The sequence below is a fragment of the Orycteropus afer genome, unplaced genomic scaffold (genome assembly GCF_000298275.1).
Source record: "Orycteropus afer afer isolate SDZICR_OR568_19922 unplaced genomic scaffold, OryAfe1.0 scaffold00174, whole genome shotgun sequence".
Taxonomy (NCBI): Eukaryota; Metazoa; Chordata; class Mammalia; order Tubulidentata; family Orycteropodidae; genus Orycteropus; species Orycteropus afer.
Window position 1 is genome coordinate 6,433,480 of NW_006921761.1, and position 21,136 is coordinate 6,454,615.

General features: G+C 52.3%; 1 protein-coding gene across 1 annotated transcript in view; it reads right to left on the reverse strand.

The window, feature by feature from the left end:
* PNPLA7 (patatin like phospholipase domain containing 7) overlaps nucleotides 1–21,136 on the reverse strand; it is a 75,087-nt gene that overhangs the window by 51,619 nt on the left and 2,332 nt on the right. Inside the window, exons 4-14 of the mRNA XM_007947078.1 lie at nucleotides 19,669–19,760; nucleotides 19,375–19,515; nucleotides 19,103–19,262; nucleotides 16,249–16,329; nucleotides 9,864–9,992; nucleotides 9,306–9,386; nucleotides 8,498–8,612; nucleotides 6,369–6,527; nucleotides 3,156–3,256; nucleotides 2,901–3,047; nucleotides 2,358–2,435 (exon numbers count right to left, since the gene is read on the reverse strand). Coding sequence (XP_007945269.1) covers nucleotides 2,358–2,435; nucleotides 2,901–3,047; nucleotides 3,156–3,256; nucleotides 6,369–6,527; nucleotides 8,498–8,612; nucleotides 9,306–9,386; nucleotides 9,864–9,992; nucleotides 16,249–16,329; nucleotides 19,103–19,262; nucleotides 19,375–19,515; nucleotides 19,669–19,760 — 1,284 coding nt within the window. The remainder of the gene's footprint in view (nucleotides 1–2,357; nucleotides 2,436–2,900; nucleotides 3,048–3,155; nucleotides 3,257–6,368; nucleotides 6,528–8,497; nucleotides 8,613–9,305; nucleotides 9,387–9,863; nucleotides 9,993–16,248; nucleotides 16,330–19,102; nucleotides 19,263–19,374; nucleotides 19,516–19,668; nucleotides 19,761–21,136) is intronic.

A 21,136-nucleotide genomic window follows, 5' to 3' on the forward strand; every position in this document is an offset into this window, starting at 1 on the left:
ACCGTTCCACCACGTGGACCACCGCCTCTATGCCCTGGCTGCTGGCGGACACCGTTCCACCACGTGGACCACCGCCTCTATGCCCTGGCTGCTGGTGGACACCGTTCTACCATGTGGACCACCGCCTCTATGCCCTGGCTGCTGGTGGACACTTGGGTTCTTTCCAGTGTTGTAAAGCTGCTGCTAGAAACACCCACGTGCGTGCCCTCCTGCGTGATTCCGTTTCTCTCAGGTGGATCCCAGCAGAGGATTTGCTGTGTTGTCTGATAAACTTATGTGTAACTTCTTAAGAACCTGTTTCTCACAGCGGCTGCTCACCGTATGTCCTCCCAACAATATCCAAGGACCCATCTCTCCACATCCTCATCCACCATGGGTACTGTTTCCCTTTTTGATTATAGTCATCCTCTAACTTTTTTGGTGAAATGTTTGGAAAAATTTGAATAGTGAAATATCTTGGCCCCTTGAAAACTGAGTTGTCTTCAAAGACTTATGCTGATGGCAAAGCCATCCCCAAGATGGCTGAGCGATTCCACGTAACATTCACAGGACACTTGTGAAATGACACAGAGATGGAGAACAGACTGGTGCTGCCGGTGTTGAGTCGGGAAGTGGCTGTGGCTGTGAAAGCCCGTTCCAGGGATCCTTGAGGTGATGGAATGTTCTGGATCTTGCTGGTCCCAGCTGCCAGACGAGGGAAGCCCAGTGAGAAGCACCTAGACCTCCACTGTTTTCACCCAAGCTTTGGTTGTTGTCTGGAGTAAATGGTGCTCAGGAGCCTCCCAGGGCTGGAGGGACCTCCCTGGTGCAACCAGACCCCTGAGCCAGGGCCTCACAGGAGACTGGGATGACTGACAGTGCCACCGCCGAGGGGAGAGGGGCGAGCAAGCCTTGTCCCGCCCCCAGCCTCCCAGAGGACCTCCTGAGCACGCATACTGCCAGGGGCAACAGAAGAGCAGGGAGCTGGGCACAGACCGGCAGCGGGCACAGGGCCTCCTGCCCACTCCTGCCCTCGGCTCTCCCCTGGAGGACGCCACCACCTGCGCCCCACACACACCTACAGGTAGATGGCACGTGGTGAAATGAGTCTCCTTAGGTGGCCTTTTGCCTTGATTTAGAGAAACAGTGCGAGTTACCCCCGCCCCTTATCTGCTCCAGAGGGTTGGTTACTTTTGTCCGAATTCACTGACGTTTCCGTTTCCGGGGTAACATGTGTGGTACTTTTTGTCTGGCCTTGGGCTGCAGCCTGCCCTGTAACTGGTCTATTTTATGCACCTTGCTGGGATTGGTCAATACTGATGTGAATAAAGCAACTTCAGCATGCTTATGTAAATGAAGTGTGTGTGGCCTACCGGCAGGGGATTGGTCTGGCCCGGGCCCTGGTGGGAGGGGCCGTGTCTTGAAATTTACAAAGAGTTTGCTTATACATGCAGCCAACCCCACAGAAGCAAGAATGGTGAAACACCAGAGAGGCAGGAAGAGAGCCGAAGCAGAGAGGAGGCCCGGAACCTCCTCAAAGAGCTATCCCGTGGGAGGCAGTGACAGGCCTGGAAGGGTTTCCAGCAGTTGGTGCTGCCGACAGAAACCTGCTGCTGGGAATGCAGCTGAGAGAGCTGACAAAGCTGCCAACTGGCTGTGAGCCGGGTCAGTCGGCAGTGGACAGGGCGACAGCAAAGAGGCCGGAGGCAGAGGCCTGTCCTGGGGCGAGAGGAAGCGTGCGTGGCAGACAGAAGGGCCTGCTGGCTCGCTCAGCCGTGAGGAGCTGGGAGCTGTCCTGTACTGAAGTAGGGATGCATGTCCCACCTTGGCGGAGCCTTCCAGACCGGGCCTATGCACTTCCTGACCCCAAGGTGTAACCTGTTGCTTCCTTAACAAACCACTGAGCTCTAAGTATGGTCTGTGTGGCCACCACAACAGATTACCCAACTTGGCAGAGAAGCAGGGTGTCATGGGCGAGGTGGCTGGTGTCAGCTGGTAGAGAGGCTGGAGAGCAGCACACATCCAACCCCACCTCCCAGCAGGTGAGCTGTTCGTCATCTGCATTATCCCCTCAAGTCAGGTCCTGATGCAGTACCCTTTCTCATGTGGCCATGCTCTGCACTGCCAGTCCCACGGCCTCTACTCACCCTGCCCTGCCCACTTCTCTTACTGCACCAAAGGGGCCAGCAGTGGGATGCGGAACCTACAATGGGTCCGGCTTGGGGCTAGACGGGGAGCAGAAGTCCTGGCAGACTGGCACCAACGACACTGGCCCCAGAAGCAGAGGCCACGGCCACCGTTTCTGCCAACAGATCAGAAGCCAGATTCGCGTGTGAAAATCAAATTCATTTTTCATCTGTACCCTGCCACAGACTCACCTGGTCCCCCTGCCTTGACACCATAGTGCCCGCTGGTACATGGAGAAACGTCACCCGACCGTCCAACAGAGAGGGATCCTGAGGAAACGGAAGCACAATGTTGGTGAGACAGTTGGCCAGGAGCAGCAAGAATGTGTGTCAAAGGAGGCACACGGGTGGTGACCAGGCCAATAGAGGCAGGAGCCTTGTGGTCACGGACCACAGGTGCAGGCAGGGAGCAGTGGGCTTAACAGGAAGCTTAATGTGGCCCACAGCTGACGAGGGCACTCTCATTCCAGCGCAAGAAGCCATCAAAGACAAGATGGGTGAGTCTCACTGTCTAGGAGCTTCTGCCTGGCATATGCCACTAAGCAGGCACAGGGCTCAGACCCGCAGGACACGGATGGCCCCAGGATCACAAAGTAAAAGATGGCCCAAATACGGGCAGAGGTCAGGCCAGAGTTGCACAGAAGGGATCCAGGAGACAGGAAAGCAAGTAACAGCAGAAGGCCCCCTGCCTATGGCCGCCTTCCAACTCTCCCCCATCGCCCCATGCACACTCACATCCAGTTTCATCAGTGTGAGCAGGTCCTTCTTGGCAGCTCTGAAGATGGCGTCCGTCTTCCTGCTGGCCACACCCTCGTCAGAGTGGCTCTCTGAGTAGTGGAAGACTGCAGATGGGGTCTCAGACACCATCACACTCTTCTTAGACTTGAGAAGAATAAGACACCGATGTGAGAAAGGAGGGTCTAAGAGGTCTGAGGACACAGCCCCTGGGGAGGGCTGGCCTCTCATACCTGGAGGGGGGGTGGGACCCACCTTGCCAGTCACAGAGCTCCCAACGTGCTCATCTGTAGTCGACACGGCCCGGGCACAGTCATAGGACACCTGCAGGTCTGAGTAGGCCCCCACTGTGCTGCCTGGGAGAGGAAGGGACTCTCAGGACACCCACACCCACTCCAGACAACTGAGGGGACCCTGCTGCTGCCACACCTCATGGGGCCACCGCTGGTTTTCCAGTGCCAGCCAGGGGTGTCAACTCAGAGGAAGGTGTGTGCTCTGGGATTGGCTCCCCAGGGTTGGCCCAGGACGCCTGACCACTACCCATGTACCCAACAGCCTCTGGTGCCCCAGGGTTGCCCTTTGGAAGGGAGGACTCAGATGCCTGTCTCCCAGGTGGCTCCAACCACGCAAGGTCTGCACAGCACAAGGGGATGATGAAAAGAGGCGTGGGTGGAGCAGCGAGTTCAGATACAGACAAGTGTTCGACATGGCGCCTTGTGAAATGTGCACAGAAGGGCGTCCGTCCGTGTGCCCACCACAGGGACCAGACGGCGGGGCAGCCAGAGGCAAGACCAGGCCTCCTGGATGGCTGCCAGCCACTGGGCATGTGCACTGTCGGTGTTCACAAAGCTGTCACTGAACTCTGGTGCCATCTGAAGCCCGCCCTGCGACGAGGGCCAGAGGGGACTTCCCCAGTGGTCTGGCCTCCCACAGGCACAGGAAAGGGCTGCCCCTTGGTCTGTCCATCCAGCATCATCACGACCACACCCTGCACTTCAGGACAACAGGCTGTGGAATCATAAAGACCACGCAGGGGGGTGCGCTCAATCAGCTCCAAGCAAGCACAAGATGCTGGTGCTAAGGGCCCTGTGGCCCCTAACAGTCTCCTGGGGCCAGATGCTTGCAGCACACACATTCCAGGCCACTGCTGCTAAGAGCCGCCATCAGGAGGGCCAGGCCGAGATGAGCAGGCAGCTTCTGGGCCACTAACTGGACCTGGGTGTTATGCACTGAACTGTGTCCCCCAAAATACCTGGGGTGAATCCTAACCTCTGTACCTGAGGTTACAATCCCTTTTGGGAAGGGCTGTCTCTGTCATGTTAATGAGGCAGGATCAGTCTCTTTTGAAAATAAAAGAGATTAAACAAACAAGTGAGAGGAGCTGAGGTGAGGGGACAGAGATGCCCAGCCACATGGACATCTCCAAGGGACCAGGCTGCAGAAGCTGCTCTCCAGAGCAGAGAGAAAGAGAGACACCGGGAGGGAGACAGAGAGCGGGAGCCAATGAGAGCCAGCCTTCCCTTAGAGCCCTGAATTTCGCCTCCTCAGCTGTGAGAGAATCAGTTTCTGTTTGTTACAGCCACCCCCTTGTGGTGTTTCTGCCACAGCAGCACTGGAGAACTAAGCAGTGGCTCTCAGCTTCCAGCTCCCATCAAAGCAGAGAAGGGTGGGAGGAGCCCCTACTGTGGTACCGTTTCAGGGCCACCTGCCCTCCCAGCCCTTCCAGACACAGCCCCACAGTGACTTCCAGCAGAAATGCCAGAACCAAGCTCCAGAAGCATCTTGAAGGCGATATTTCTAGAACAGTTACATCCACGCAGCTAGTTCCGTATCATGCTGATGAAGTCTGCCACATTTAAACAGCTAATGGTATTTTCTCTATGTCTTAATTAGTATGAACTAGACCAAGCATGTTCAGCTTGTGACGTGTGCGTTGTAATCTTTGCAGTCATACATGTCAAGCTGATTTCGCTTGAGAAAAGTCACTGAATCTATCGTTTCTAAGCACAGTGCTCCAACTGGCACCTCACCCCAATCACACACTGTAACACTCAAGCCCAGGGCACAACCTGGTGGAAGGGGGCATCTGTGACCTGGTTGCCCAGTGGCAGTCACCACCTTGTGTGGCAGGGGTGCCTGGGAGCAGCTTCCTTACTTCATTTAACTGTAATTAAACTACCAATGTAAACAGGTCAGGTGGCTGGTGGCCTCCACACTAAATGGTGTGGGTTTGGAGCAAGCAGAACCATGGTGCACAGTGGGGACAAATTGGTAAGTGGGCCCAGCTAGGTGGGAAAACTCACTACATCAAACCAAATCCAACCCACTACCATCAAGTTGATTCTGACTCACAGTGCCCCTAGAGGACAAAGTGGAACTGCACCACAAGGTCTCCAAGGCTGTCAATCTTCCCAGAAGCAAAGCCCAAACCACACCCACTTCCATAGAGTCAATTCTGACCCACAGCGCCCCTAGAGGACAGAGTGGAACTGCTCCATAGGGTCTCCCAGGCTGTCATCTTTCTGGGAACAGAGTGCCTCCTCTTTTTCCTATGGAACAGCTAGCGGGTTTGAAGCTCCAACCTTTTGGTTAGCAGCCTAATGCTTTAATCACTGTGCCACCAGGGCTCCTGACTCACTACATAGAGAGAAAATGCTGGATCCCTTACTTCACACCATGTTCAACAGGGAAGAGCAAATGAATTACTGGGAAAGGTGAAACTAGACAAAGACCCCAGGAAGCATCTGGACCTGGGGGTGAGGCAGTAACAGAGCAAGACTCCAAATACCAACCCCAAGGGACAAATGACGGTTTCATAAATCAGATGGAGGACTTCTCAGTGGCAGTCCATGCCAGTCTCAGATGGGTGGAGCCTGGAAGGAGACTTGCTGTGGTGAGAACTGATGTGTGGCTCTGTCCAGAGGGCATGGGGTAAAGCACAAAGGACAAGAAGACACGACTCTTACAGAGGGGCCCAGGCAGCGCTCAAACGCCAGTGATCCAAGACACGCACTGGACCAAGAGCTTTCTAAGGAGGAGACCAGCCACACGGAAAGTGAGTGGCAAGTGGGACAGTGGATGAAGTAGGAGGTGGGGCCATGGGGACCATCATGGCCAAGCTCTACTTGGAGAGCAGGAGAGACACGCAGTGGCTAAAGGATGGGGCCCAGGGCCTGGTGGGCTCTAGCAGTGAGCATGCTGGTGGTCTGGCCCTACAGGTGGGGATCCAAACACTGGAGGAGGGGCTTGCTGTAACAGCAGTGATGGGACACGGGCATCACCTTTGAGACAGTGGGGACCCCTGGAGCACAAACCATGTAGGGGAGGAAGGGGTCCAGACACGCATGCAGGGCTATTCCTCTGGGCCCTGGGGTCCTGTCCATGCACAAAACACAAAGTGTTGGAGTGGCCTCTGTGGTTGCCTGGAGAACGGAGCTGCATCACAGACCACACGGAGAGGGACTGTACCTGGTGGGGCCGCAGGGCCAGGGCTGCCAACCGGGGCCTTCAGGAGCTCCTCCGTGACTGGGAGCAGGATCTCAACTTCCTTGTGGACAGATGGCAACGGGACAGACATGCTTCTCTGTAGCTGGGGGCCCGAGCCACTTACGCGGGCACCCCCTCCATCTATGGGAGGTCATAGGGTGAGTAGGCTACTCTGGCATGCGGGCACAGTTCCTAGGGGGTAGGGAGAGCAGATCCACCCAACAGGGTTGTTGCATCTGCACCTGCCCGGCCTTGGCACTCCACACACACTGCTATCCTCAGACAGACAAAGTCTGCACCCCACCCAGCCTGGCCCATGGCACTGCCCACCTCACGGCCCCTCCCACCCCCGTGGCCCTTCCTTAGCCCTCTGTCCCAGAGCTGAGAGCCTCAGAGTGCCCCTGGATGGACCAAAGCACATCTGTGGGTAAAAGGAACCTTCTAACAGGCCCTGCCCTCTCCACACCTTGCCTCTCAGCACCTATGGGAGTGGGACTGACCTGAGCTGCTGGTCTGCTGGAGCACCGCCCCATTGCGGCCCCAGAAACTAGAAGCCCAGGCAAGAGAGCCCCAGGACATGCACCCTAAAGTATATTCTCCAAGAAACCACAGCCGCTTGGGAGCTGTGCCACCCTTACCTCACGATCACCCCACACATGAGCTCGAAGCTTCCTAACTCCTTGGCCTGTGGGGGCCAGTTAAGATCACCCAGGGCTAAAGTCACCCGGGGCTGAGGTCACAGGGGCAGAGGTTACTGAAGCGGAATTCACTGAGGCAGAGGTCACTGAGGTAGAGGTCACGGGGCAGAGGTCACATATGGGTGGAGGTCACTGGAGCAGAGGTCATGGGGCAGAGATCACTGGGTGGGGGAGTCACTGGAGCAGGGAGGTCACAGGACGGAGGTCATGGGGTAGAGGTCACTGGGATGGAAGTCACAGGGCAGAGATCACGGGGCAGAGGTCACTGGGACGGAAGTCACTGAGGCGGAGGTCACTGGGCTGGAGTTCACAGGGTAGAGGTCACAGAGGTAGAGATCACTGAGGCAGAGGTCACAGGGTGGAGGTCATGGGGCAGAAGTCAGAGGGCAGAGATTACAGCGGCAAAGGTCACTGGGATGGAAGTCACTGAGGCAGAGGTCACAGGGGTAGAGGTCACTGGGGCTGGAGGTCACTCAAAGGTCACTGGGGCTGGTAGTCATTGGGGCAGAGGTCACTGAAGCAGAAGTCACCGGTGTGGGATCACCAGGGTGGAGGTCATGGGGCAGAAGTTACAGGGGTGGAGGTCACAGAGGCAGAGGTCATTGGGATGGAGGTCACAGAGACCAGAGGTCATTAAGGCAGAGGTCACTGGGGTGGAGGTCACTGGGGCAGAGGTCACTGGGTTGGGGGTTACTGGGGTGAGGTCACAAGGCTGGAGGTTACTAGGACAGAGATCACAGGGGTGGAGGTCATGGGCAGAGGTCACTAGAGCAGAGGTCAGTGGGGTAGATGTCACTGAGGCAGAGGTCACTGGGGCTGGAGGTCATTGGGGCTGAGGTCACTGGAGCAGAGGTCACTCGGGTGGGATCAGTGGGGTGGAGGTTGAAAGGATGGAGGTCACTGGGACAGAAGTCACTGGGCTGGAGGTCACAGAGGCTGGAGGTCACTAAGGCGGAGGTCACTGGCATGGGGGTGATGGGTAGAGGCACAGGGGTGGACATAAGTCACTGAGGCAGAGGTCATTGGGCTGGAGGTCACAGAGCAGAGGTCACAGGGGTGGGGGTTACTGGGGTGAGGTCACAGAGGCTGGAGGTTACTAAGGCGGTCACTGGGGTGGGGGTCACAGGGCAGAGGTCACTGAGGGAGAGGTCACTGGACTGGAGAACATGGGGAGAGGTCACAATGGTGGAGGTCACTGGGGCTGGAGATCACTGTGGCAGAGGTCACTGGGGGTCATGGGGCAGAAGTCACAGGGCCAGAGGTCACTGGGGTAGAGGTCACTGGGGCTGAGATCACTGGGACAGGGGTTACTGGGGTGGAGGTCACAGAAACTAGAGATCACTAAGGTGGAGGTCAGAGGAGCAGAGGTCACTGGGATGAAGATCACCTAGCCTCTAGGCCCTGGGGCAATACCTGGGTCAGAGCCCTCCTGGGGTCTCAGAGGCTTCTCGAGGCGCCCATCCAGGCCCACTGACATCTGCCTCTTGGCCACGCTGGCCACAGACACGAGAGGGATGGCCTGACTCTCCTGAGACATGAGAGGGGTGTCAGCAGGCCCAGGTTCTGGCTTGAGGTGCAGGGAATCCCTCCAGGACCTGGACGCCACACTGCCCATGATGGGGACATAGCCAGAGTGGACCAGCCACCAAAGGAAACCCCAGTGACACAGGCCTGCTCTGGGTAGCAGCTCTGCTGGCACGATTCCTGGTCACTGGCTGAGAGGCTGAGGGCCAGGCTCTGGGAGGTCTGGCCCAGACCACCCACAGTCTGCACCTCTCCCAAGCAGACCATAGCACCACCGGCAATCAGCCATGTTGGTGCTCACTTGGTCCTGCCCAGAAAGCCTGAGGGGAAGAGTCCAGGCAGGACACAGGGACCAGATGCTGGGTGGGGGGCAGAGGGTGGAGGCGTGGGAGAAGTCTGTCCAGATGTGGCAACAACCTGCACCCAGCAGGTGGGAACTGGGGCGGTTGGTGCTCTCAGCACGTGAAAGGGGCCAACACACGACGAGGCCATCCCACCCAGCACAGTGACATACCGGGGGGACAATCTGTCACATCTGAGCAGGAGTTCCACTTTCCCCAAAACTCAACTACAGGAGGAGAAGCAAGCATGCCAACATCTGAATGGCATCTGCTTTGGGCACAGGGGAAAGGTGGTGTGACGCATTCCCCAGAACCATACGCTCCCGGAGGACCGTCAGGATGGCTGTGGCACTTACGGGATTGAAGAGCTCCGTGGTCAGGCCCAAATAGTCATGCAGAGCCATGAAGGTCACCCGCTGCAGGCGCACCATGATGATCTACAAAGGAGGCCGTGGCACTGCCAGCCAGCACCCTTACTGCTGACTCGCTCGGGGGTCGGCTGCCCGTCACACTCTGGACCACAGACCCTGAGCACACCACTACCCCTCAGGCAGCTGATGCCAATACTGGGAGAAGGGCACAGGAGCCCTGGCTACTTCAATACAAGTGTCTGTCGATCTAAAACCACCTCAAAAGAAAAGGCTTCATAAAAAGCACTCTGAAGGAGTGGGGGACCTGAATAGCTCTCTGAGCTCATGGATATTGTTACTGTAAAATGGGACTGAGAGTTAAAAACAAACAGCCTGGCTGCTCCCGTGGCCCCCAGACTAGGCGGGTCCAGCTCCATGGAGCTGCCAACTACAGAACTGACATCAAAACCCACCAAGCCACTGGTGGGTGGGCAGAGCTAATCAAAGGGAGCCCAGCTGCCTGAGCCCAAGCTGAAGCTGGCAAAAGTGGCCTGGAGCACCCACCTGCACCACCCGCACGAGGGTCTCAGGGTACTTCTCGAACACGCCTTGCAGAGCCTCGGCCGGCAGTCGGAGGATGGTGGAGGGGATGGCCGCACGTGCTGAGACCGTCTTGTATGGGGCAGGGTGGCCCTGTGACAAGAGCCCCCGTCAGTCACCCATGGGCCTGCCTGGTGTCCTCCCGTGCCCTCTGCCCACCACCTGGGAGCACACCACACCTTCCCCTAGTTCTAGGCAGATGGCTTCGTCAGATACACCAAGTCACACATCCCTGCACCTCCACCCCAGCACCCCAAGGGCAAGGCTGCACCAGCAGAGCTTCCCCAACAGGCCCCAAGACTCCAGGGCCCATCTCAGCTGCCTCCTCAGATGGACAAGCGTGGGTAGAGCCAGGACAAGTGTGGGACACCGTGGAGGACAGGCTGCTATGCCCCATGGGTGCCCAATGACAGCGCCCCACGTTCCCAGTAGTCTGCTTTGGCCTCCATCTCCTCCTGGGAACTGGTTGGTGTCAGCGAGACAGGAGATATGATGTCGACAGATATTAAGTCTCTCCTAAGATGTCCACCTAGCGTTACCAAGTTCTGTTTCATGATGGAGTTTGGATAGTTCTTTGTCTATTTTGATCCTCAGAAGGAAGGGTGGGCAATCTACTTCCATAGAAATACCACCTCGGAAACCCAAGGTGGGGTAGCTATGAATTGGGTCTGACTCCACGGCGCTGAGTTTGGTTTGGTTTTGGTTGTCTATTCTGATAGAGCCCACCTGTGGCTTGACTTTTCATCTCTTTAATAGTGTCCCTCACAGAGAAGTTTTCATTGCCTGTATCAATTTCCCCATTTCATCCCTTTGGAATCACAGATAACGAACTTCCGCAAGGCAACGGACTTTCTTCTTTGATACATCATTCTAAAAGTTGTACACCTTTAGGTCTATAGTTAGGCCCGTGACCCATTTTGACTGAGGCGTGGAGTAAGCCCTCCTTCCCACATGGTCATCCCATTGTCCCAGTGCCATCTATAACAACGAAATCCTTCCCCCAGTGAACTGCCTTTGCACCTCTGTCAGAGACCAGCTGATGCCCTACACACAAGTCTCTTTCCAAGTGTCCACCATTACATCAAGGGCATTGATCAACACCATGAAAGTAGCAGTCAAGAAATCAAATGATGTGTCACATCGGGCAAATCTGCTGCAAAAGACCTCTTTAAAGTGCTAAAGAGCAAAGATGTCACTTTGAAGACTAAGGTGTCCCTGACTCAAGCCACAGTATCTTCAATTGCCTCATATGCATGTGAGACCTGGACAATGAATAAGGAAGACCCCAGACAAACTGATGCATTTGAATTGTGGTATTGGCAAAGAATACTGAGTATACCATGGACTGCCAGAATAACAACAACAACAACAACAACAAGCCAGAAGAATGCACAAATCTGTCTTAGAAGAAATAGTCAGAATGCTCCTTGGAAATAAGAATGGCCAAACTTCACCTCACATCCTTTGGTCATGTTATCTGGAGGGACCAGTCCCTGGAGAAGGATATCATGCTGGGAGAAGAAGAAGGTCAGCAACAAAAAGTAGAGGGAAGACCCTCAACGAGACACAGTGGCTGTGATGATGGGCTCAAATGTGGCAGCAACTGTGAGCAGGTGCAGGACCAGGCAGTGTTTTGTGCTGGGGGACATGGGGTTGCTGTGTGATGGCAAAGAACAGCCATCAACATTATACCAACTCCTCATGGTTTTGATTAGGCTTGGGGGTAGTCTTGAAATAATATAGTGAGAGTCACTCACTTTCAGCTATCTGGTTCCTTTGCTTATCTATATAGTTTCATAGCCAGGTTCTCTATCTGTAGGAAAAAGCTTGCTGGAATTTTTTATTGGAATTAAGTTGGATAATTTGGGAAGAACTACCACCTCAACGATAATGCGTCTTCCAATGCAAGAAAACAGTGAATCTCTAAGTTAGGTCTTCTTTGATTTCTTCACGAGTGAAGTGAAGTTTTCAGATAGAGATTCTGCAGGTATTTCATTAGATTTCATGTTTTTGGCACTAATGTAAATGCTAATACTTTTTTTCAATTTCACTGTCCAATTTTCCATTGCTAGTACATAGGAATACAATTAGTTTTTACATATTGACCTTGAATCCTTGCAATCTTGTTAAACTACCAGTGAGTTCTAGTAGATTTTTGAGTCCATAGGATTTTCTATGTAGACAATCATGGTCACAGATAAAGACACCTGATTTTTCCTTTTCAATCTGCATGGTTTCTCCCTCTTCTTCTTCCTTTATTGCCCTGGCAAGACCCTCCAATACGATGCTGAATGGGATTGGTGAGAATAGACATGCTGACCTTGTTCTCTGTCTTGAAGGGCGTGCAATCAGTCTTCTGTCATTAGGTGTGATGTCAACTCTGAGTTCAGATGCCCCTTATTGAAGTTCTCTCCCTAGTTTGCTGAGATTTTTCTGTAAATCATGAACGGCTGCTGAATTTTTCCAAATGCCTTTTCAGCTATTGAGGTGAGCACACAATCTGTCTTAGAAGAAACAGTCAGAGCTCATGGATATTGTTACTGTGAAATGGGACTGAGAGTTTTTCTTCTTTAGTCTATTGTTACAATGAACTGCATTGACTGACTCCCTGATATTGAGCCAACCTTGCATTCCAGGAATAAACCTGACTTGATTGTGTTTTCTTTTTTTTTGTATTACTGAATTCAAATTTCTACTATTGTTTTGAGTATCTCTGCATCTCTGTTCATGAGATGCTGATCTGGAATCTTATGCCTTTGTCCGATTTTGTATCAAGGTAATGTTGGCTTCAAAACTGAATTGGGCTAAAAGGGCAAATAACATACAGGGGGGAATGGTGATCAGAAACTGTCCTGAAAACTAAAGTCTATATACAAAAATCAAGATAAATCTTAAAAAACTGAGTGGGGAAGTATTCCCTCCTCTTTAGTTTTCCGGAAGTTTGTGTAAAATAGGAGCGCTGGTAGAGTAATGCCTAAGGCATTTGACTGGTAACCAGAAGGCTAGTGATTCAAACTCACCAGCCACTCCTCAGAAGGAAGATTAGGCAATCTACTTCCATAGAGATACTGCCTTAGAAACCCAAGGAGGGGTCGTTATGAGTCGGGTCTGGCTTGACGGCAGTGAGTTTGCGTAAAATGGCATCTTTTCTTCATTTAATGTTAGATAGAATTCCCAGTGAAAGCACTGAAACCTAGAGGAAATTGGTGGGAAAGACTGTGGCCCCCGGGTTATTTCTTTCATAGATATAGAACTATTCAGATACTCTGTTTCTTCTTCAGAAAACTTTGGTAATTCGTGTTTTGAGGAATTTGTTCATTGAAGATGCTGATTTTCAGACATCAAGTTATTTGTAATATTCTCTGGGTAGTCTTTTTATGTCTGTAGAAACGTTCCCTCCTTCATTCTATTGATATTGATTATTTGTGTTTCGAGGGATTTGTTCATTGAAGTTGTTGATTTTTAGGCATCAAGTTATCTGTAATATTCCCTGAGCAGTCTTTTTTATGTCTGTAGGGCCTCTTTCATTCTATTCATATTGGTAGTTTGTGTTTTCTCTTTTTCTTCACTGTTGGGAGCTCTGATGGCATAGTGCCTAAGGCATTTGACTGCTAACCAGAAGGCTGGCAGTTCAAACCCACCAGCCACTCCTCGGAAGGAAGGCTGGGCAATCTACTTCCATAGTGATACCACCTCGGAAAACCAAGGAGTGGTCGCTATGAGTTGGGTCTGACTCAACAGCAATGAGTTTGGTTTTTGGTTCAGTTTTGCTTGGGATTTAATTTGATCTTCCTTTCCTACTTTCTTAAAATAGAAGTTTAAAGAAACTTTAAATAGGTCAAATAGTCTACATGAACCACGACCTCATCTACCCTCAACAGAAGAATGAGATGGTGCCAGCTACCACTACCGCCCATTCTCATCAGGGCCCCAATAGATGTACCCTGAGAGAATGGGAGAAAAATGTGGAACAGAACCTCAAATTCCTGAAGAAGTAAAAAAACAAAACAAAACAAAAAAAAACACCACCACCAGACCTGCTGGCCTGCTGGACTGGTTGAAATTGGAGGACTTCCTGAAACTGCCGACCCAAGAGCTCTTCAAACCTTGAAACAACACTAATCCCTGAGCTCACTTTGTAGCTAAAAAACAAAGTGGCTCCAGAAATAGTCAATATCACCTGTGAGTACCGTGCTCTTTTGAAAAACATTGCTGATATACAATTACTTTAAAACAAAGATGAGAATATAAGGAGCCAGGGAAGCTAGATTAACGGAAACAGAGCAAGCAGAATGGAAGTAACAGGGTTCAACATTGGGAAGAGTGTCACCAATGTCACTGAACAACTTGTGTGGAAACAGAGTGAGTCTAAACTGCTGTATAAATCTTCACCAAAAAAACAATGAAATATGTATTTTTTTAAAATAGAAGTTTCAGTCATTGATTTGAGACCTTTTTTCTTTTCTAATAGAAGCATTTTAAGTTAGATAATCTAAAATAAACATAATTTTAGATTTCTAAGGTTCTAAAAAATGTATCTCCCTTACACCTTACACCCTTTCTCAGGAAACTAACAGAAGATTTGCTCCACCCTTAAATAAGCAAGGATAGTAAGAAAAAACCAGAGACAGCAGAAAGATTCCTCAAGGTGGTGGGCAGGAGACACCCAGGATGAGAGAGATGGTAGGCAGTTCTGCGGGAGGGCAGATTGGGATGAAAGGAAGGCAAGTTCTGAGAGGGGTTTTTCCAGGAGAGAATAACCAACACGTAGCATGGATTTGACCAATAAGCAACATCACAATGGATGGAGAGAAGACTGAAGTGGTCAGGGATTTCACTTTACTGAGATCCATAACCAACACTTACGGAAATAGCAGTCAAGAAATCAGACATTGCACTGCACTGGGCAAATGTTCTGCAAAAGACCTTTTTAAAGTGCTGAGGAGCAAAGATGTCACTTTGAAGACTAAGGTGCACTGATCCAAGCCATGGTATTTTTAGTCACTTCATATGCATATGAAGACTGGACAATGAATAAGGAAGACTGCAGAGTTGATGCCTTTGAATTGTGGTGTTGGCAAAGAATACTGAAAGTACCATGGACCGCCAGAAGAATGAACAAATCTGTCCTGGAAGAAGTGCAGCCAGAATGTTCCTTGGAAGGCAGAATGGCAAGAATTCATCTCACCTACTTTGGTCATCAGAAGGAAGGTTGGGCAATCTACTTCCATAGTGATACTGCCTCGGAAACCCAAGAGGGGTTGCTATGGGTCGGGGTCAACTCAACGGTACCTAACAACACCACCACCACTTTGGTCATGTTATAAGAAGGGACCAGTCCCTGAAGAAGGATATCATGCTTGGTAAAGTGGGGGTCAGCGAGAAAGGGGAGAGCCTTGATGAGACGGCCTGATACAGTGGCTGCAACAATGGTTTCAAGCATGGCAGGGATTGTGGGGATGATTCAGGACCAGGCAGTGTTCTGTTCTGTTGCACACGGGGTTGCCATGAGTCGGAGCCAACTCAACAGCACCTAACGACAACAGCAGCATTGGTCTGACTGTTAAGAGAGATTTCTTCCAGCAGTCAGGTGCAAATTCGTGATAAACAAAAAAATGAGACAACTGTTAGTTCTGGTAAAACAAAAAATCGACAAGGAAACGCAACCCTAGTACACTACATGGCTCATTGCGAGTGACACATACCAAGAGGCAACAATACCAACCCAACGTTGCTGGGGGTGGGGAGTGGGGAGAGGCGTGCTGGGCAGTCGGGAGAGCCCCATCTTCACTTTCCGTAGCAGGGAGCCAACTGAGGGCCTGAGAAACTGCAAGGGGAGCATGATACTCAAAGGACACCCGGGAGTCAAAGGCAGGTTCCCTCAGGGGCGGGAGAAGTCAGGCAGGCAACCGCTGTTTACAAAACATCAAACCATGCCTTCAGAGTTTGTTGTGGTATTTTGATAATGACTTAAGTTTTTAAAAAAACACAAATGTTTGCTGAGGCAAAATGAAGCTGTCCGAGACAATGAGTCAACCACAGTGGGAATGCCGTTTTCTTTCCAACATCCATCCCACTAAGAGGAAGTGTCTCCCTGCTGACCCCCTCTGAGAGCTGATGCTGGGAGGGCAGGAATGTCCCAGCCCTGATTACAGCGCCCACCCCTCATCCCCACACTCAACCCACATGTCCAAGCTGCCCCACATCCACCTCTTAGCTTCTGCTGCTGGAACAAGAGTCCTGCCCACCAAGACCAAGCCGGACCATGTCACCATAAGGGACTCATCGTCCAAGCAGGACAGAGTCACGGGTGTCTGAGGGACTGGCCACTGGGCCAGCCGGTACTCACTGTGATGATGTCCAGGATACTGAGGAGGCTGTGGATGCTGTCCCCTGCCAGGACCTCCTTCACCACCATCTCGGTGCCATCCTGCAGGCGGAGAGAAGGGGGCCATCTGTCCATCTGCTCAAGGCAGCTAAGGCTTGGCCTGGTGCCCCAGAGAGCAGAGCCTCCCAGCTGAAAGTCTGTATACAGACACCTCAAGCCCTGAGCTGCCCCAGCAAACAAGAGTGGGAGATGGCGAAGGCCACGCTCTCCCCAGACTCCACAGAAATTCAAGTAGGAAAATGAGGTGCACTAACAGGCATGAAGAGACCCAGCCAGCCCAGACCACCATCTCAACCCACAACCGGGCCTTCGTCAGATGAATTTGGGTTAAGTTTCAAAACACCCAGTTCATTTACTTGGTCCTTGAGACCAAGTTAGTCATTGGTGTAAGTAACACTCCTTGGGATCCTCCTCAAGGAGAGAGAAAAACATGCAATTTTGGAGATTTTGCACAGCACCCCCATCTCCACTTAAGTTCTGAAAGTTATTTTTTAATGTGTCCATGCTTGGCACCAGTTGGCCTGCATGGACGTCTCCTGTCTATTCCAAGGCCGAGAGAGGAGGCTGCAGTATTTCTGGATAGGAATGGGTCTCAGGTCCACCAGAAGCAGCACGGCCCCTCAGTAGTCACAACCTGTCTTCCAGTCTGAATGAAGTCACCTACTCACCAATCCCCTCAAGTCCAACCTCGGGCTGAGTGGCAACATAAGAAAAACTCCACCCAGAAAACACATTTGGTTTGGAAACCCACAAAGACAGTGTAGACATTACCCGTGAACCTCCCCAGGACAAGGGTGGGGCACATGAGACAACTCGTGCCAGGAATGTGACTGGTTTTTTTAAAATGTGATTTTTAAAATTGTGATTTGGGTGAATTTATAGAGCAAATTTATTTTCCATACAGCAGTTCATATACATTTTGCCTCATGACATTGACTGCAATTCCTCAAAATGTAACAACTCTTCCCACTTCCTTCTCCTAGTTACCTCTTCCCTGTGTCCTTCCCTCCCATGCACTCCCACCCACTGAGCTGTCTCCCTGTACAAACACTGCCCTTCTGTTCTCCCATGATTGATTGCTCCAAGGAGTGTATCCACCTGATGTAAATGCTGACCCCATAAGCCTGTCTATTGTTTGGCTGGAAGCCCTAGAAGAGAGTTCAATTCCAGACCTTGAGGGTAGCTAGGGGCCATAGTCTCATGGGTCTCACCAGGCTCTGTCAGACCAGCAAATCTGGTCTTTTTTTTTTTTTTTTTTTAATGATTTTGAGTTTTGTTCCACATTGTTCTCCCACTCTATCCAGGATCTCCTACACCAATCCAGTGGTTGACAGTGGTAGCCAGGCACCATCTAGTTCTTCTGGTCTCATAGTCGTATAGGCTGAGGATCGGATGGTGTACCAGTCACTTGGACTAATTGTTTCCACGTCTTTCGTTTTCTTCATCCATCTTTGCTCTGGACAAAGAGAGACCCATTGTTGCATCTAGATGGCTACTTATAAGCTTTTAAGATCCCAGTCGCTGGGCATATGAGTTGAACATTTACCTGAGGTAGATAAACTCCTTGGAGAGAACCATGGGAGAAAGAAGGGCTGTGTATGCACAGGGAGACAGCTCTGGGGGCAGGAGTGCATGAAAGGATAGACACAGGGAAGAGGTAACTATTGGGAGGAAGTGGGAGGGAAGCTGTTACATTGGGGTAAATTGTAGTCAATGTCATGAGACAAAGTATATGTGAACTGCTGTATGGAAAGTGAATTTGCTCTGTAAACTTTCACCCAAATCACAATTAAAAAAAAAAAAAATGAAACACTTAAAAAAAAAATCACAGTCACTACTCGTCAGAGTAGGATGTAGAACAATGTTTTTGTGTAGTATGTTATGCCAGTTGGGCTTGATGTCTGCGACCGTGGTGGGACCAGTGACTGTTAGAAAAAGCCCAGGACCCAGAGAATTCACTGTGAACTGGTAACAGGCGGCAGGAGGCTGGGCCCACATGCCACCACAGCCTCTTAGGAAGCAGCACGTCCCAAAAGACCTGAGTGGCTGACCTGGCCACCACCAGCCACTTAGTTCAGATGACAGATGGCACAGAGGCACGAGGTGGGCAGCCAGCTTTCCAGTTAACTGTTACCTTATGTATTTTCTAAGAATCAAAATTACCTGTAAGCAGAAATCTGAAAATAGGGCTCAGGTGATCCCAATGGACCACACGTAAGGCAGTATGCAAGGAACACCTGGCATTTAAGATCAGATGAAAATGTAGAAATAAAACCACATGAATAGGACCACTTGGCCTGTTTAACAAGGCGTGCCCCTATGCAGGAGACTGAAAGATAATATACAGGAATGGACGTGGCAGTGGTGCTGGACCGCTCTGATCAGGATGCCTTTCTCACCAAGAATCCCAGCCGACCTCACTGTCCTGTGCTGCCCTTAATGTACTTCACAGAGAGCGCACCCTTTACAAACTGAGGGTCTGCATCAACCCCACAATGAGCGAGCCGGCCAGCGGCATTTTTCCAACAGCATGTGTTCACTCCATGTCTGTGTCTCACCTTGGTTATTTTCACAATCCTGCAAACGTTTTCATCACACTATTGCACACTTCAGACGCTACAGTAGAGCGTCAACATAACCTATGTGCCTTGGGAAAGCAGAAAACACGTGTGACTCACTGTACTGAGATGACCACTTTACTGTGGTCGTCTGGAGCCAAACACACTGTATCTCCGAGGTCTGCTGTTGAGGAAGCAGACCTCAGGCCTCACACGGCCAGCCCGCATCCCCAGCAGCCCCTCTCCGGGTGCCTTACCGCGGCCTGGACGCAGACCTCCAGTCGCCCGTCCTGCACCACGTACACGCTGTCGTCAGGCTCGCCCGGCTGGAACATGTACTCCCCCTCACGCAGCTGCACAAACACCATGTGCTTGCAGAGCTCCAAGAACAGTGGCTTCTCAAAGTGGCCCAGGACCCTGGAAGGAGTGGAGAGCACGGGTACCCTCTCGAGTGAGGGGAGGAGAGACGAGGACCCAGCCCATGGCCACCCCGCCACCCCACAGGTCAGTGAGGCCCCACACCTCTCACCTCACGTTCTTCAGCATGTACAAGACCTCCGACGGCAGGTGAGAGCTCTTGACGTCGAACTCGGTGAGGTCAGCCTCCAGCAGGGAGGGCGGGGGCTCCTTGGGCTGTAGGCTGGGGTACTCTCTCTTGAAGCGCAGGATCCTCCAAAGTAGACACACCCATCTTTAGGGGCCCCAGGGATTCTGCAACCAGCCCTGTCCCTGTCCCAGGCAGAGAGGGTATCCCCCACCCACAGCAGCTTGGGGAGGGGCGGGCAGCTGGGCAGACATGGGTCTCGGTGACAAGGCCCAGTACCTTCTGGCCAGAGACAGCACCTTGGTCCTCTTCCTCACCCGCTGCCGGGGTACAGCACTGCTCCCCACAAGTGTATTGGGGAGGGTGGACACCTACAGAGCAGAGAGGCACCAAGATAACCAGTGCAGCCAGTTTTCGGGCACAGCAAGAGCCCAGCCTTCAGGGGCACCCAGCACCACTGCCCTCCACCGTCCCCAGCCAGCCAGTGCCATCAGAGCTCTGTACCACAGCCTGCAGCTGCTTCTGCCCAAAAGGCTCCCACTGCCCCCAAACCTCCACTCCTCAACACATAGCCCTTTCCAGAGTCCCAACACCTGCTACACCAACCACCACCTCACTCCCCCAGTGCTGTGCCACTCCAGCAAGGGGGCTCTCACAACCCATCCATCCTCCACTCCTCTTTGCTGTCCACACCAACCCAAATGCCCAGAGCTAAGGGCTGGGGGCACAGAAGGCCTGGGCCCCTGGGCAAGCCAGCCTCCCACTGCCCTTCACCTGCTGGGCTTAAAGCGCTCCACAGGTCAGCACTGTCATTGTCATTGTCACCGCGCTGGTGGAACTGCTGGAAACACGTTCCTGCCCCTCTAGGCATGGACTCAGCTCTTCACAGGGTGAGCCTAGTGACCATCACTCAGGCCCCAGCAGGGGTATGCCCTAGGGTCACACCCACCGGCCCCTCCCGCACCAGCACCCAGACGTAGCCCCCAGAGGAGACAGGGTGTGCAGCCACAAAGCCCAGACTCATGCCCCTTTTCCAGCTTTTGGCATGATGATCATGCTCTGATCTCTGGTGGCTCGCGTTTTCTCAAGTTCACACGTTGACTTGGAAATCAGAGGACAGCAACGTGCAGACACCGCTCCAAATCACGTGGTGTGTGGTTTCCATAAAACCTTGGCACGGTGTGCTACCGACCACACATGGCCTCCGTTGGCCAGAGACGAGGTCTGACGAACAGCAGGAGGTGGCTCCTGAGCCCCAGCCAGGTGGCTATCGAGCTCCCCTCACCGACCAGGAGCTGCACTGACCAGCTCCAAGCAAGCGAGACACCGAGGTGAGGGCTGCCATGCAGGCTCATGCTTTCCAACAGCTCAGCCGCCAGTGCTGGAGGAGACCCCCAGTCTCAGTGCCTGCCAGAACCAAGACCCGGGAGGGCAAGGGGTACTTGGCACCCACTGCCTCAGGGGTGTTTCTGGGAAGGCGCCTGTGGTGGTTATGTTATGTGTCAACTTGGCTGAGCCTGGTTGAGTGGCTGGGCAGCTGGTGGTAGTTATTCCCCTATGATGAGACTGGCAATCAACTTCATGGTGGGATCTACCACAAGCAGCTGAGTAGCTGCCTTTGGGATGTGGTCTGCTTCCTGTGTATAAGGAGAAGCCTTGGGAATGGTCTCTAGCCTATGGCACGCTTGGACCCCGCATGTAGCTGTGGCATTGCTCAGCAGCCTGCCATGCTCTGCCGACCTTGGGA